Source organism: Chiloscyllium punctatum, chromosome 2 (assembly GCF_047496795.1).
Source record: "Chiloscyllium punctatum isolate Juve2018m chromosome 2, sChiPun1.3, whole genome shotgun sequence".
In the NCBI taxonomy this organism is placed as follows: domain Eukaryota; kingdom Metazoa; phylum Chordata; class Chondrichthyes; order Orectolobiformes; family Hemiscylliidae; genus Chiloscyllium; species Chiloscyllium punctatum.
Genome location: NC_092740.1, coordinates 60,051,432 through 60,064,428, shown reverse-complemented (window position 1 = coordinate 60,064,428; position 12,997 = coordinate 60,051,432). Strand labels below are relative to the sequence as shown.

Below are 12,997 nucleotides of genomic sequence, written 5' to 3'. Positions count from 1 at the left end.
GGGGAAGAATAATTATAAATTTCTAAAGGAGCATTTACAAAAATTTTGAAGCTGAGATACTTTATGCAAGGCCTGTGCTATGTTTATACTGCCTGACTTGAATATCATCTTTTTAAGATGACAAATTGAACTCAATACATGGGGTATGTATTGTAAACCAATCTGTAAGGGGGAAATTGACATTAAAATAGAGGAGAAAGTGAGGACTGCAGATGCTGGAGATCAGAGCTGAAAATGTGTTGCTGGAAAAGCACAGCAGGTCAGGCAGCATCCAAGGAGCAGGAGAATCGATGTTTCGGGCATGAGCCCTTCTTCAGGAATTAAAATAGAGGATTCAGACTTATTTTCCGAATCACATTGGTCACAATAATAATTGCTTATTCTGGTTGAGTGGCTTATGTGACTGCTGGAAATGGACATTGTCCACATAAATTTATGCAAATTTACGTCCAGTAGGCTGGGCACATTTTAATCCAGCATAAGCAGGAAAGCCATCATGTCTTTCTTTTTAGATGAAGGCAATTGACAGTTGTCAGTAGGTGAAGAGGCCTTCTAAGTGCAAATATTCCATTTTAGAAAAAAAAACAGGAGAAACCTTGTCCTTCTGACTTGAAAATGCAATTCCAATTGCTATTGGCCTGCATGTTCCTTCCTGCTGCACCAAATTCCACTCCCACCAAACAGGCAGTGCTACTTTCTGCCACTTTCAGGCAGTGGGCTAGTCAGTGGCATGCAGGTTATATATGGGATTTAAAACAGTGAAGGCATCAAATTTAACTGCAAGTATGTTTGCATTTGGTTATGTTTTTTGCTCATTTGAAACATGTCAAGTATAAAATCAAGCCCATAGAACTCAACAGTGAAATGTAACAACTCAATGAAAAGTTTGATGATATAATTATCTTATTATTCAGTTCAGAATTTGTTAATTACCAGCAGTTGGAAACTGTCCTTAGAGGAGCAAGTTTTATTGAATATAATATCATTTAAGCAGTGAAACATGATGTTATAAGATAAATAACACTGCAGCCTTTACTTTAAAAACCATGTCCTTCTTTATCTGTGCATTTAACATTAGTAATCTGCTGGAGTTAACATATTTGTGAATTCATTTTGATCCTTATCACTATCCATAAAATTTATAATATGTTTTGTATTTAGTCATTCCATCAACATAATTGCATTCAAATTAGACAAATTCTTCTCCTTTGACCTGCAAAGCTGATTTCTCCAATGCTCTTTTTGTGTAGACTCAGAACAAATGCATGACAATAGGGGAGTGATGTATTTTCAGATGAGTTGTCGATTCATAGAGATGTACAGCATGGAAACAGACCCTTCGGTCTAACTCGTCCATGCCAACCAGATATCCCAACCTATTCTAGTCTCATTTGCCTGCACTTGGCCCATTTCCTTTTAAACCCTTCCTATTCACATACCCATCCAGATGTCTTTTAAATGTTGCAATCATACTAGCCTCCACTACTTCCTCTGGCAGCTCATTCCATACGTGCACTAGCCTCTGTGTGAAAAAGTTGCCCCTGAGGTCCCTTTTATATCTTCCCCCTCTCACCCTAAACCTATGACCTCTAGTACTGGCCTCCCCCACCCCAGGGAAAAGACCTTGTCTGTGTGCTCTATCATGCTGCCGCCTCCTCCCCACCCCTGACAAATGCTCGAATGCAAGGAATAGTACAAATCTGAATGTTTTTCTGGTCTTTGTAATTAAAGTTTATAATTGAAATGTTATCACATTTTTGACTAGTGTAATATAATTTATTTTTCTTCTTTAATACATGTTTTATTCTTTGTTTCGAAAATACACATGTAGACTTTTGTCTGTGTGTTTACAGAATGTGTTTGGTAACCGATTGCCAAGATTTTAAAACAAAACAAAGTTAGGGTTTATCAAGCCAAGTTTTATCCAAGGATCTGATTTGTCCTATGTAATTTCAGTTTACATTATAACAACTTTCTCTATCCCTTTGTGATATAACAAGTCTACTTTGTGTCTTATACAATTCATCACATACTCTGTGCCCTTAATATTAAAGCCGAGGCTATTATATGTTTTTTAACTGATCTCTCTATCTCTCCTTCCACTTTTATTAACTATGGATGTATACATCTGGATCTCTCTGTTCCTGCATACCCTTTTACTGTAGTGCCCTTTATTTTAGTCTATTTCTCAAAGTTCTTTCTATCAAAATGAAATACCTCATTCTTCTCTGCATTCATTTTTGACGTCCCAGTACGGGTGGGTAGAAGACCTGGGTTGGCATGGAGAGTATGAATGATGAGCCATTGGAGGTAACTGAGGGTTTTCGTTGGTATGCATTGTCATTGGAGCAAGTGGAATGAATGAGAGGGTGAAGATTTGCAAATAATCGAAAGTTTTGAACCACCTCAAGTAAGGTCTTAGCCATTTACTCACCTAGCAGCTTGACACAGAGTAGAGCAGATTAAAGCTATCCTGCAAGACAACAGCTATCCTAATCATATCATTACTCACTACACATCACAAAAACCCAGAAATGGGCTAAATGCCACATCTTTCAGTCATGAAAAATGTCCAGCTGAAACACTGGCATCGACCTAGAAAAATGGAAAATTGCCTAACTACCCTGTCCACAGAAAATGACATGAATCCAGTTCATTTTCAATCATAACTAAGTATGTGCACTGAGGCTTTGGTCAGAACCTTGAATCTAGACTTGAATTAATTTGGTGAAACAGGTGTATGCTATGTTTGACTTTTGAGCATTTGCATTGTTATCTTAGCGTTCCTTAGTTCTGTATAGAGTGTGTATAATGTTCTGACTACATCATATTGACCTCGAAACGTCAACTCTGCATCTTTCTCAATAGACACTGCTACGTTTTTGCAGCATTCTCTGTGTTTGTTTCTGTACTGTGTGAATAGGCATGGAAGTATTATTAATGAGTCATTGGTTGTATTGTATGGAGGTCATGCTGAAGATCTGTTGGGGAAATTGTTCAAATGGAGGATATGAGGGGCCATTGAAGATGGGTAGAGGGTCATGAATTTGTCATAGAGGCCAGAACAGCTGGTACAGGTGATGGAGGGACATGGGTTGGCATTTTTAATTCATTCACGGGATGAGGGCATTGTTGGCTAAATCAACATTAATTGCCCATCCTGAATTCCCAGAAGGCAGTTAAGAGTCAGCCACAGAACTGTGGGTCTGGAGTCACGTGTAGGCCAGACCAGGTAAGGTTGGAAGCTTCCTATCCTAAAGGATATTAGTGAACCAGATGGTTTATTCCGACAATCGACAATGGTTTTATGGTCATCATTAGACTTCTAAATCTAGACTTTTTGGATAAAAATTCCACCATCTGCCATGGTGGGATTCAAACCAAGGTTCCCAGAATATTACCTGGGTCTATAGATTAACATTCCAGTGATAATATCACTAGTCCATCACCTCCTCTATATAGCCACTGGGGATAACTGAAGGGTATTGGTTGGTATGCGTTATCATTGGGGTGAGTGGGATGGAAAAAAATTACTCTTGAAGCCCTTGCTAATCCCTTTGTTAAAATGTGGTTGAAGGTGTGTCAAATGCCACACAATTGCATTACTAACAGAAACGTTATGACTGTATTTATTATTTTTAAGTGTAATTTACCAATTTACATTTTCTTCATTTACTTTCTTTGACCAGTTCCACAGGAAGAGACTAAGAGGGGAAGGAACTTGTGTCTTAATGCACATCAGCTCAGATGTCTTTCCCATTTGATGAAAATTCTCCTTCATATGGAAAAGCGAATGAAGGAACTAGCTTCTGAGGTCTTTTTGGGAAACCCTTCCACACAGCATGGTAGAAATGTTCGAGGTAAAGCTTATCAATATCTAATAAATTTAGAATGATATGATTTCCTTATTTTTCATTACAGGATTATAACATTCTTATTTATATTTTTGCAAGTATGGCTTTTTTTTTGCTCCTCCCTCCTTAATTTACCTGACTTGTGAACGATTGTATCTTGAAGCATGGGTGGACGAACTAATCTTGTTCTATCTTTGGAAGATAAATGAAAGTAGCATTAGGAAATGTTGTGCCATGAAACTCTAGCAATATAATAAACAGGTTTAAATATACTGATAACCGTTTGCAGTTAGTAACTTTAAAATCACAGTGATGTGATAGGTCTGTTCGAAGATATTTTCAATTGACTTCTTGCATGTTGTTGAGAGCGAAAGTAATCAGATTTACACGATCTGCTGTGGCAGCATTGAGCTGTACAAATCATACGGGGTCTAATTGGTGTGGGACACATTATTCTCTCAACAACTAACACACAAGAAAACAGGAATGGGGTTTCCTAGAAAACAGCACATGTGCACATTTGTACCTGTGTGGTGTACACTTTTGTTCCTGTCTGTGCAGTGTTGCCTGGTCTCAAATTGTTTCACCAACTCTTGCCATTGGACAAAGACATCTGTTGATGAGGGCTGTCATAATCTGTGTACAAAAGCCACTCCACCTTAAAAGAACTATGCTGAGGCACCTTTCATTTCCTCAAAATGAAGGTTGAGACCTGGAAGATCAGGGTTCTCACTGATAATCCCGACAGTGACAAACCTGAACATTGCACTGCTTTCGTAGGCCAGAATCTCTAGCACAATGACATCAATACTATTATCCTGAGTGAGACAAGGTGGTCACGACAGACTCAGCTCAAAGACAAAAGTTGACAAGTGCACCTTTTTCTCGAAAGTTACACGAGAAAAAGAACACTGATTTCACCATGGTGAGCTGAAAATAAAACAAACTAACTGACTAGCCTTGTGGGACAAATGAAAGCCTCATGACCTCAAGGCTCACCCAAAACAAGATCAAGTTCACCACTGTTGTCAGTGCATGATCCCAACTGTAGAATTAACAGATGAGACTCAGAGAGAAATTCTTTGATTGTCAGTGTCCCCTCTGCCAAAGGGAGACAAGCTGATTCTTCTTGATGATCTTAACACCAGAGTTGAGGAGGGACACAAAGCTCTGGAAAGGCATGATTGGCAAGGTAGGCAAAGAGAAAGTAAATGCCAATGGAGTCCTTCTCCTGACAATACCTGGAGTAGGCCTGATCATAACAAGCATCCTATTGCATGAAAGAGACAATTCCAAGACCTCATGGTAGCACCCTCATTCTAAACCATTGCTACCTTCTTAATTACATCATTTTATAAGCAAGAGACCATGGGAATATCTGCATCACTGGTGCCTCAACAGAAGCTGACTGCTGGACTGATCATCACCTAATCCAATGGACTATCTCCGTCAGCCTGGCCCAAAAATGACAACAGTGGCAGACACACTCATATAGGAAGGTAAGCTTATATACTTTTGCAGAAAGAGTAGAAGAGCTGAATGCTATTTAAGTAGGGGAAAACTGTAGAAAACGCATGAATCACAAAAGGTTAGCATCCAGGTTCAGTGGGTTATAGAGAAGACAAATTGAATGTTGGTCTTTATTTCAAAGGGAAGAGATTTTTTTAAATAAGAAAAGTCTTGCAGAGACTAAACAAGCCACTATCAGACCATATATACTGATCAGTTTTGGTCCCCTTATCTAAGGAAAGATGTACTGGCATTGGAGATAGTTCAAAGGAGGTTCACTAGATTGATTGTCTGTATGGAAGGATTTTCTTAATCAGAAAGAGTGAGTAGGTTGAGCTTGTACTCACTGGAGGTTAGACAGATGAGAGGTGATATTATTGAAACAGTCAACATCCTTAGGGGGCTTGACAGAGTAGATGCGGAGAGGTTGTTCCCATTCCAAACAGAGTCGAGGACAAGAAGACATAATCTCAGACTCAAAGTTTGTGACAAGATTTGTAGCTCGGTGCTCATTGTTGTGGTTCTGTTCGCCGAGCTGGGAATTTGTGTTGCAGACGTTTCATCCCCTGTCTAGGGGACATCCTCAGTGCTTGGGAGCCTCCTGTGAAGCGCTTCTGTGATGTTTTCTCCAGCATTTATAGTGTTTTGTCTCTGCCACTTCCCGGTTGTCAGTTCCAGTTGTCCGCTGCAGTGGTCGGTATATTGGGTCCAGGTTGATGTGCTTGTTGATAGAATCTGTGGATGAGTGCCATGCCTCTAGGAATTCCCTGGCTGTTCTCAGTTTGGCTTGTCCTATAATAGTAGTGTTGTCCCAGTCAAACTCATGTTGCTTGTCATCTGCGTGTGTGGCTACTGAGGATAGCTGGTCGTGTCGTTTCGTGGCTAGTTGGTGTTCATGGATACGGATCATTAGCTGTCTTCCTGTTTGTCCTATGTAGTGTTTTGTGCAGTCCTTGCATGGGATTTTGTACACTACATTGGTTTTGCTCATGCTGGGTATCGGGTCCTTTGTTCTGGTGAGTTGTTGACTGAGAGTGGCTGTTGGTTTGTGTGCTGTTATGAGTCCTAGTGGTCGCAGTAGTCTGGCTGTCAGTTCAGAAATGTTCTTGGTGTATGGTAATGTGGCTAGTCCTTTAGGTTGTGGCATGTCCTCATTCCGTTGTCTTTCCCTTAGGCATCTGTTGATGAAATTGCGGGGGTATCCGTTTTTGGCGAATACATTGTAGAGGTGTTCTTCTTCCTCTTTTTGCAGTTCTGGAGTGCTGCAGTGTGTTGTGGCCCTTTTGAACAGTGTCTTGATGCAACTTTTGTGTGTGTTGGGTGGTTGCTTTCCTAGTTCAGGACTTGGTCTGTGTGTGTAGTTTTCCCGTATACCTTTGTGGTGAATTCTCCGTTCGGTGTTCTCTGTACCATCATGTCTAGGAATGCGAGTTGGTTGTCCTTTTCTTCCTCTCTAGTGAATCTGATTCCTGTGAGTGTGGCGTTGATGATCCAGTGTGTGTTTTCTATTTCTGTGTTTTTAATGATTACAAAGGTGTCATCTACATATCTGACCCAGAGTTTGGTTTGAATTTGCGGTAAGACTGTTTGTTCTAATCTTTGCATTACAGCTTCTGCTATGAGTCCAGAGATGGTGAGCCCATGGGTGTGCCGTTGATTTGTTCATATGTTTGGTTGTTGAATGTGAAGTGTGTTGTGAGGCACAGGTCGAGTAGCTTGAGTATGCAGTCTTTGTTGATAGGTTCCCCGTCTTGTTGTCTATTCTCAGACTATGGAGTCACCCATTTGAGACAGAGGAGAAGGATGTCTTTTCCTCTCAATGGTGGTGAATCTGTGGAATTCTTTACCACATGTAGGCTATCAAGTTTGGGTAGTAAATCATACTCAAGTCTGAGGTAAGGTTTCTCGTCACCCAGGGAATGAAGGATTATGGGGATAACACAGGAAAGTGGAGTTAACGATTATCATATTTGCCATGATCTTATCGAACGGTGGAAGTGGACACGATGGGCCAAATGGCTTATTTCTGCTCATATTTCTCATAGTTTTAAGGAAATGCAATTCCAGTGGATTTAAGGATACAAATCCAGGAAAAAAGACAAACTCAGCCTGCACCTCAATGCGTAGTCTGCTCTTGAATTCATCATAAACAGCAACTGTGATGAGATTCTCGGTTTCTTGACTAGTTTGATGACAGTGACAAGGAGATCCAGGAGTTACTAAAGCATAAGCACAAGAAATTCCTGAACTGGAAGCACCAACAAAACCCAAGGGAAAGAAATCAGATCTTCAGACTAATAAAGACCAAGGTCCAAGAATACAACTGTGAACTAAAGATTTGCTGTAGGTGGAAAGAATGCACAAAATCTATCAACTTGCCAACAGCCATAAAAGGCTTGGATTTCTAGCATAGTTGCCACCGTCTGTAACCCAAGCATCCAAGGATATTTCCCACTGATAGCTAAGAACTGGGTAGCTTATTGAGGACGGAGATGCAGTCGTTGCTTGTGGGAATGAACACTTTGAGGATCTCCTCAATTGGGATTCCATCTTCAATATGAGTGCCCTTGGTTTCATCCCACAGCTCGACAGTCATCTCCATCTTTGCAAAACCCCAGCCTAAAATGACGTTGAAAAGCAACAAAACAACTGGTGCAGCTGGAAACCGTACTGAAATACTGAAGTATGACAGAGAATCACTCTTGGCAAAAACTCATGACCTTATTTCCCTCATTTGAAAGGAGAATAGCATTTCAGAGGATCTTAGATGCAGACTCTGCTAAATTTGTATTGATCCTGCTTTGAATATTTAGTCACATCCGGGTCAACAACTTTGGAAGGGTCATCCTTAGTCCCAAGGACTGCCTAAGAAGACCGACAAAGTTCTAAGTATTCAAATTTGATTTAGATAACAGATTTAAAAATGGCTTTTGCATATTTTTACCATCAGCATATTAAAAATAGTGAATGTGTGTAACACGATCAAAAAGCACATTGAAATTTCTTATGTCAATTTTGTGAATTAAAAATCGCATTTAAAATTGTTAACATTTGCTTTAAATATCAGTTAGATGAAGCCATGATCAGCTGCAACATTTGTTAAAAGATCTATTGTTATAATAGCTGCAGAATATACTAACAGTGTAATGTATTAACAATAACAATATTATAGGAGTACAAGTGAATATAATGCCTTACTTCAAATTACATACTACGCATCACTGTTTTTTTATCCTTCTTAAAAACACTTCATCAGTTCAGCAAAATGTATTTTTTACATGAATACAATAATGACTAAAACAAAATAATGCTTACAATTTAATGTAATTGTTGCAAAGGCACTCTCACAGTTTTCTGAAAATCATCTTGACAAACCTTAGCAGTCTTGAAAGAATGAGACCTGGATTTTGTCTGAACTTCAAAGGCAAAGAAAATTGAGCAGGATGCAAACAAGTAGTCAATCTATAATGTTTAACATCATCACCAAAAGTTGAAATGACTTTCCCTCTCCCACTATGTACAACATCAAAAGAGATTAACTCTTATTTCCTATCTGTTGGAATCTATGAAATCTCATGTATTGTTTCATATTATTTGATATGATATGCAGTAAACTTATACGCTATTACTTATTAATGGGAATGGAATTTTCGTCTTTGCTGTCAAATACATCACTGTTGTCCGCATTACTGATCAACAAACATCTGTAGCTTTTGCATACAGCTTCATTATTAATAAAAGTAATGCACTACACTTGTGTAGCATGCTTAAAAAACATACTGAAATAGTGTTTCTCTGAGGCTGCATGTTTTTGCAATATAATTCACCCCAAATTTGTCTATTCATTTATAAAAGATTAGAGAATTTCTGGCTCAAATTATATACATAGCAAATCAGTTTCTGTGCAAGTTTTTCAAAAAGAAATGCTTGAAGCTAGCCCCATTCTCAGAGTGAAAAAAATCTTGCAAGTCCTAAGTGACCAGCCCTTTATGTTGAAACTAGGCCTACTTGTTCTAGCTTCCCTAGCTGGGGGTACAGTACTATTTATGCTATCAAGTCCCTTCAGAAATTAGGATGCTTCAATGAGATGGTCTATCATTTTTCTAAACATCAGAGACTGCGGACCAATTTGTTGTACCTCTCATCAGAGGACAGACTGTCATCAGGATACGATCTAGTGAACATTCACTTGACTATTTCTAATGCCCTATATCCTTCCTTAAAAGCGCATTCACAATCCCAGATGAAGTCTTATCAAAACCCTGTACTATTGAGAAATACTGAATACTCAGCAACTCACTATTGTATATCAGTGAAACGAGAAAATGATTCTGCACAGTTTAATATGTTCCTTTCAACTGATTGAAATCAGATTATACTTTGATTGTGGATTAGACACTCTGAGTTTGAATATTTATTTTTTCTGCTTTGCTCATTTTCAACTGTGATAAAATATTATAAAAAATAACCACTTAAACATGTAAATGAATATTTTAATGAAAAGAAAACTACGTTCTAACTTCGCTGATTATGATGGTTCATGATGGATTTTCCACTAATATGCAAATAGATTTGATATTAAACTTGAATGAAAGTGTCAATTCGAAACCTATGTCAATTTTGTCTGTAGTGTTTGCCCTGGATTGGCTGCTGTTGTCCAAGGCACAAACTCTACACAACTATTTAGAATAGAAGATTTTTAAAATTGTTAAGTGATTTTTAAAATCAGATGCAAAATACTTTTCTTACCTGACTGAACCAAGCAATATTTGTGTATACAAGTGTCATTTGTATGATTGTAGTATGGCCATATTTACCAGTGCAGTGGTATTTGATCTCTTAGGAGTGCTAAAGAAGACCCTAGCAAACATTGATGGGCCATCAGAGATGAATAAAGCTAACATCCAAGCCGATCAATTACTACTTTTGACTGAGGTAATGCAAGTCTTGTATTAATTTTTATAAATTTAGCAAAATAATCACTATAATACTTTAGCGAGTTTTGAGAAAACTTGTAGCTCAGGTTGAATTTCTGGATGTAGGTTTGCTAACTGAGCTGGAAGGTTCATTTTCAGACGTTTCATCACTAAACTAGGTAACATTTTCAGTGAGCCTCTAAATGAAGCACTGGTGGTGTAGCCCGCTTTCTATTTCTATGTCTGAGTTTCCTAGGGTTGGTGAAATCATTTCCTGTGGTGACATCATTTCCTGTGGTGATATCATTTCCTGTTCCTTTTCTCAGTGGTGTTAAATAGGATCAAAGCCAGTGTATTTGTTGAGAGTGTTCCGGTTGGAACTGACCGACCAGCCAACTGGAATTCTATCAACAAACACATTGACTTGCATCCCATTTACCACCCCCTAAAGATGTTATCTAGTGTGGTGACAAAATGTCTGATAACAAACCTTCCAGCTCAGCGAGTAAACTTACATCCAGAAATATAATACTTTATTTATTCCTAAGATCTTGAAATTTTCAGCCAGAAAGCCACTGTCATTTTTGGTAGACAATGGCTTAAACAGATGATCCCTAAAAATATATTTTTTAATAAGATGACATAATTGCTTGATGACACATTTACAGAATTCACCAGCATTGGTTTCAGACTTATTAAAATCATTTATTTGCATTTTCTTGTAATTTTAGTTTCTTCTAGATTTTGGCTCTTTTAAAATGAGACTTTATGTTTTAACTGTGACTTTATTGCCTGTACATATTGTAGTCTATTTCCCTTCAATGTGGTTGGCGAAATGCTTTCAAGACCCTTGGATATTCTGCAGCCCTTTGTATGAAAGTGGCCATTGAAGATACATGTTCAAGATGCCTTCAACAAGAAAAAAAGCAATATATATCAAGTAAAGGCTTATCAACAAGCACTTGCCCAATGCAAGCTACGTGGGATCAGTGCATGGAGGAAGAGCAACCCAAAAAAGTTGCAAAGGTAACACTAACACAACATCATGTAGACATACCAGGAAAAGTTGTCAAGTGTAGTAGAGGCATGTCACAAAAAGATTTACAAAGCAGCTATTTTGAGTTCTTGAATAACTATTATTTTTAAAAGAATCTACCAATTCTGTTACAAAGATGTGTCATCCACAATACTAATTTTATAATTGGTTAGATATATATATATATCTTTTTGAAAGGATCAGTTTGAAAAGTAATAGACACTTTGGCTTTTGTTGTATTTGTAGAAATATAAGTTGTATTTGTAGAAAGCAAACTGCTTGAATTGAGATGAGACAAAAACAATGGCTGCAGATGCTGGAAACCAGATTCTGGATTAGTGGTGCTGGAAGAGCACAGCAGTTCAGGTAGCATCCAAGGAGCAGAGAAATCGACGTTTCGGGCAAAAGACCTATTCCTGATGAAGGAATGCTGCTCCTTGGATGCTGCCTGAACTGCTGTGCTCTTCCAGCACCACTAATCCAGAAGATGCTTGAATTGAGACACTGAATCTACAACAGTTTCAGAAAGAGGTCACATGATCCAGTTTATGGGGTTTGGAGAAATATAAGTTTTTAACACAGTCACGCAGAACTTGTCACAGAGGCAATAACTGCTTCCCTTCCTTTCTCTAATATCCTCATCAAGGGGCGGTATTTGATTTAATTTGATTTATTGTTGTCACATGTACCTGAGTACAGTGAAAAGTTTTATTTTACAAGCAATACATGCAGATACAAACATTCAGGACATATCGATCATAGAATTTTTAGAAAAAGTGAGGCATGCAAGGTTACGCTTGCACAGGAGGTGCATTTGAACGATATTTGATTTGAAATTAGAGAGTCCATTTAGCAGTCTAATGACAGCAAAGAGGAAACTGTTCTTAAACCTGTTAGCACACGTGTTCAAGCTTCTGTTTCTGGGGATTAATCAGTGTTCAGTCCCATTAATTACTCCAGCACATTTTTATACTAATACTAATTTGTTCTCCATTATGAATTCTCTTCTTTCAGATTGTTAGTGACCTGCATTTGTCATCACTCATCTCTTTTACATACTTATAGAAGTTCTTGCAGTCCACTTTAGTGGCCCTTGCAAGTTTACTCTGATTCTCTATTTTTCTTTTCTTAATCAACCTCTTCATCCTCCTTTGTTGAATTCGAAACCACTTGCAGTCCTCAGGCTTGCTACTTTTTTGAGCAACTTTATATGAATCCTCTTTGGATCTCGTACTATCTAGTTGTTTTGGTAACCATAGTTGAGCCACTTTTCCTCTTGTGTTTTTTTGCCTGAAAAGAATGTATAGTTGCTGCAATGAATTGATTTGTTCCTTAAATATTAACCATGACCTATCTCGTGTTTTAACTTTCAACGATGCTACCTAGTCTATTGCAGCTACCTCACTCCCTCATACCTTTATACTTACTTTTTTGTAGATTTAGTACGCTAATTTTGGATTGGACTATTTCATTGTCTTTCTGAATGAAGAATTTGATCATGTATGGTCACTTTTTTTGAAAGGACCTATTACAACAAAATTATTAATTAACTCCTTATCATTACACAAATCTAGACCTATGGCAGCCTGCTCCCACCACCCTCCCCTACCCCCACCCCCACTCAGACTTCATTCCTAAACTTAATTGATTTAAAAAGCCATTTTGTACAGTTTGCAGGAATT

General features: G+C 38.2%; 1 protein-coding gene across 13 annotated transcripts in view; it reads left to right on the top strand.

The window, feature by feature from the left end:
• kiaa0825 (KIAA0825 ortholog) overlaps positions 1-12,997 on the top strand; it is a 432,289-nt gene that overhangs the window by 81,694 nt on the left and 337,598 nt on the right. For all 13 annotated transcript variants that reach the window (XM_072583064.1, XM_072583027.1, XM_072582974.1 and 10 more), the window contains exons 5-7: positions 3,690-3,860; positions 10,207-10,298; positions 11,087-11,305. In XM_072583064.1, coding sequence (XP_072439165.1) covers positions 3,690-3,860; positions 10,207-10,298; positions 11,087-11,305 — 482 coding nt within the window. The remainder of the gene's footprint in view (positions 1-3,689; positions 3,861-10,206; positions 10,299-11,086; positions 11,306-12,997) is intronic.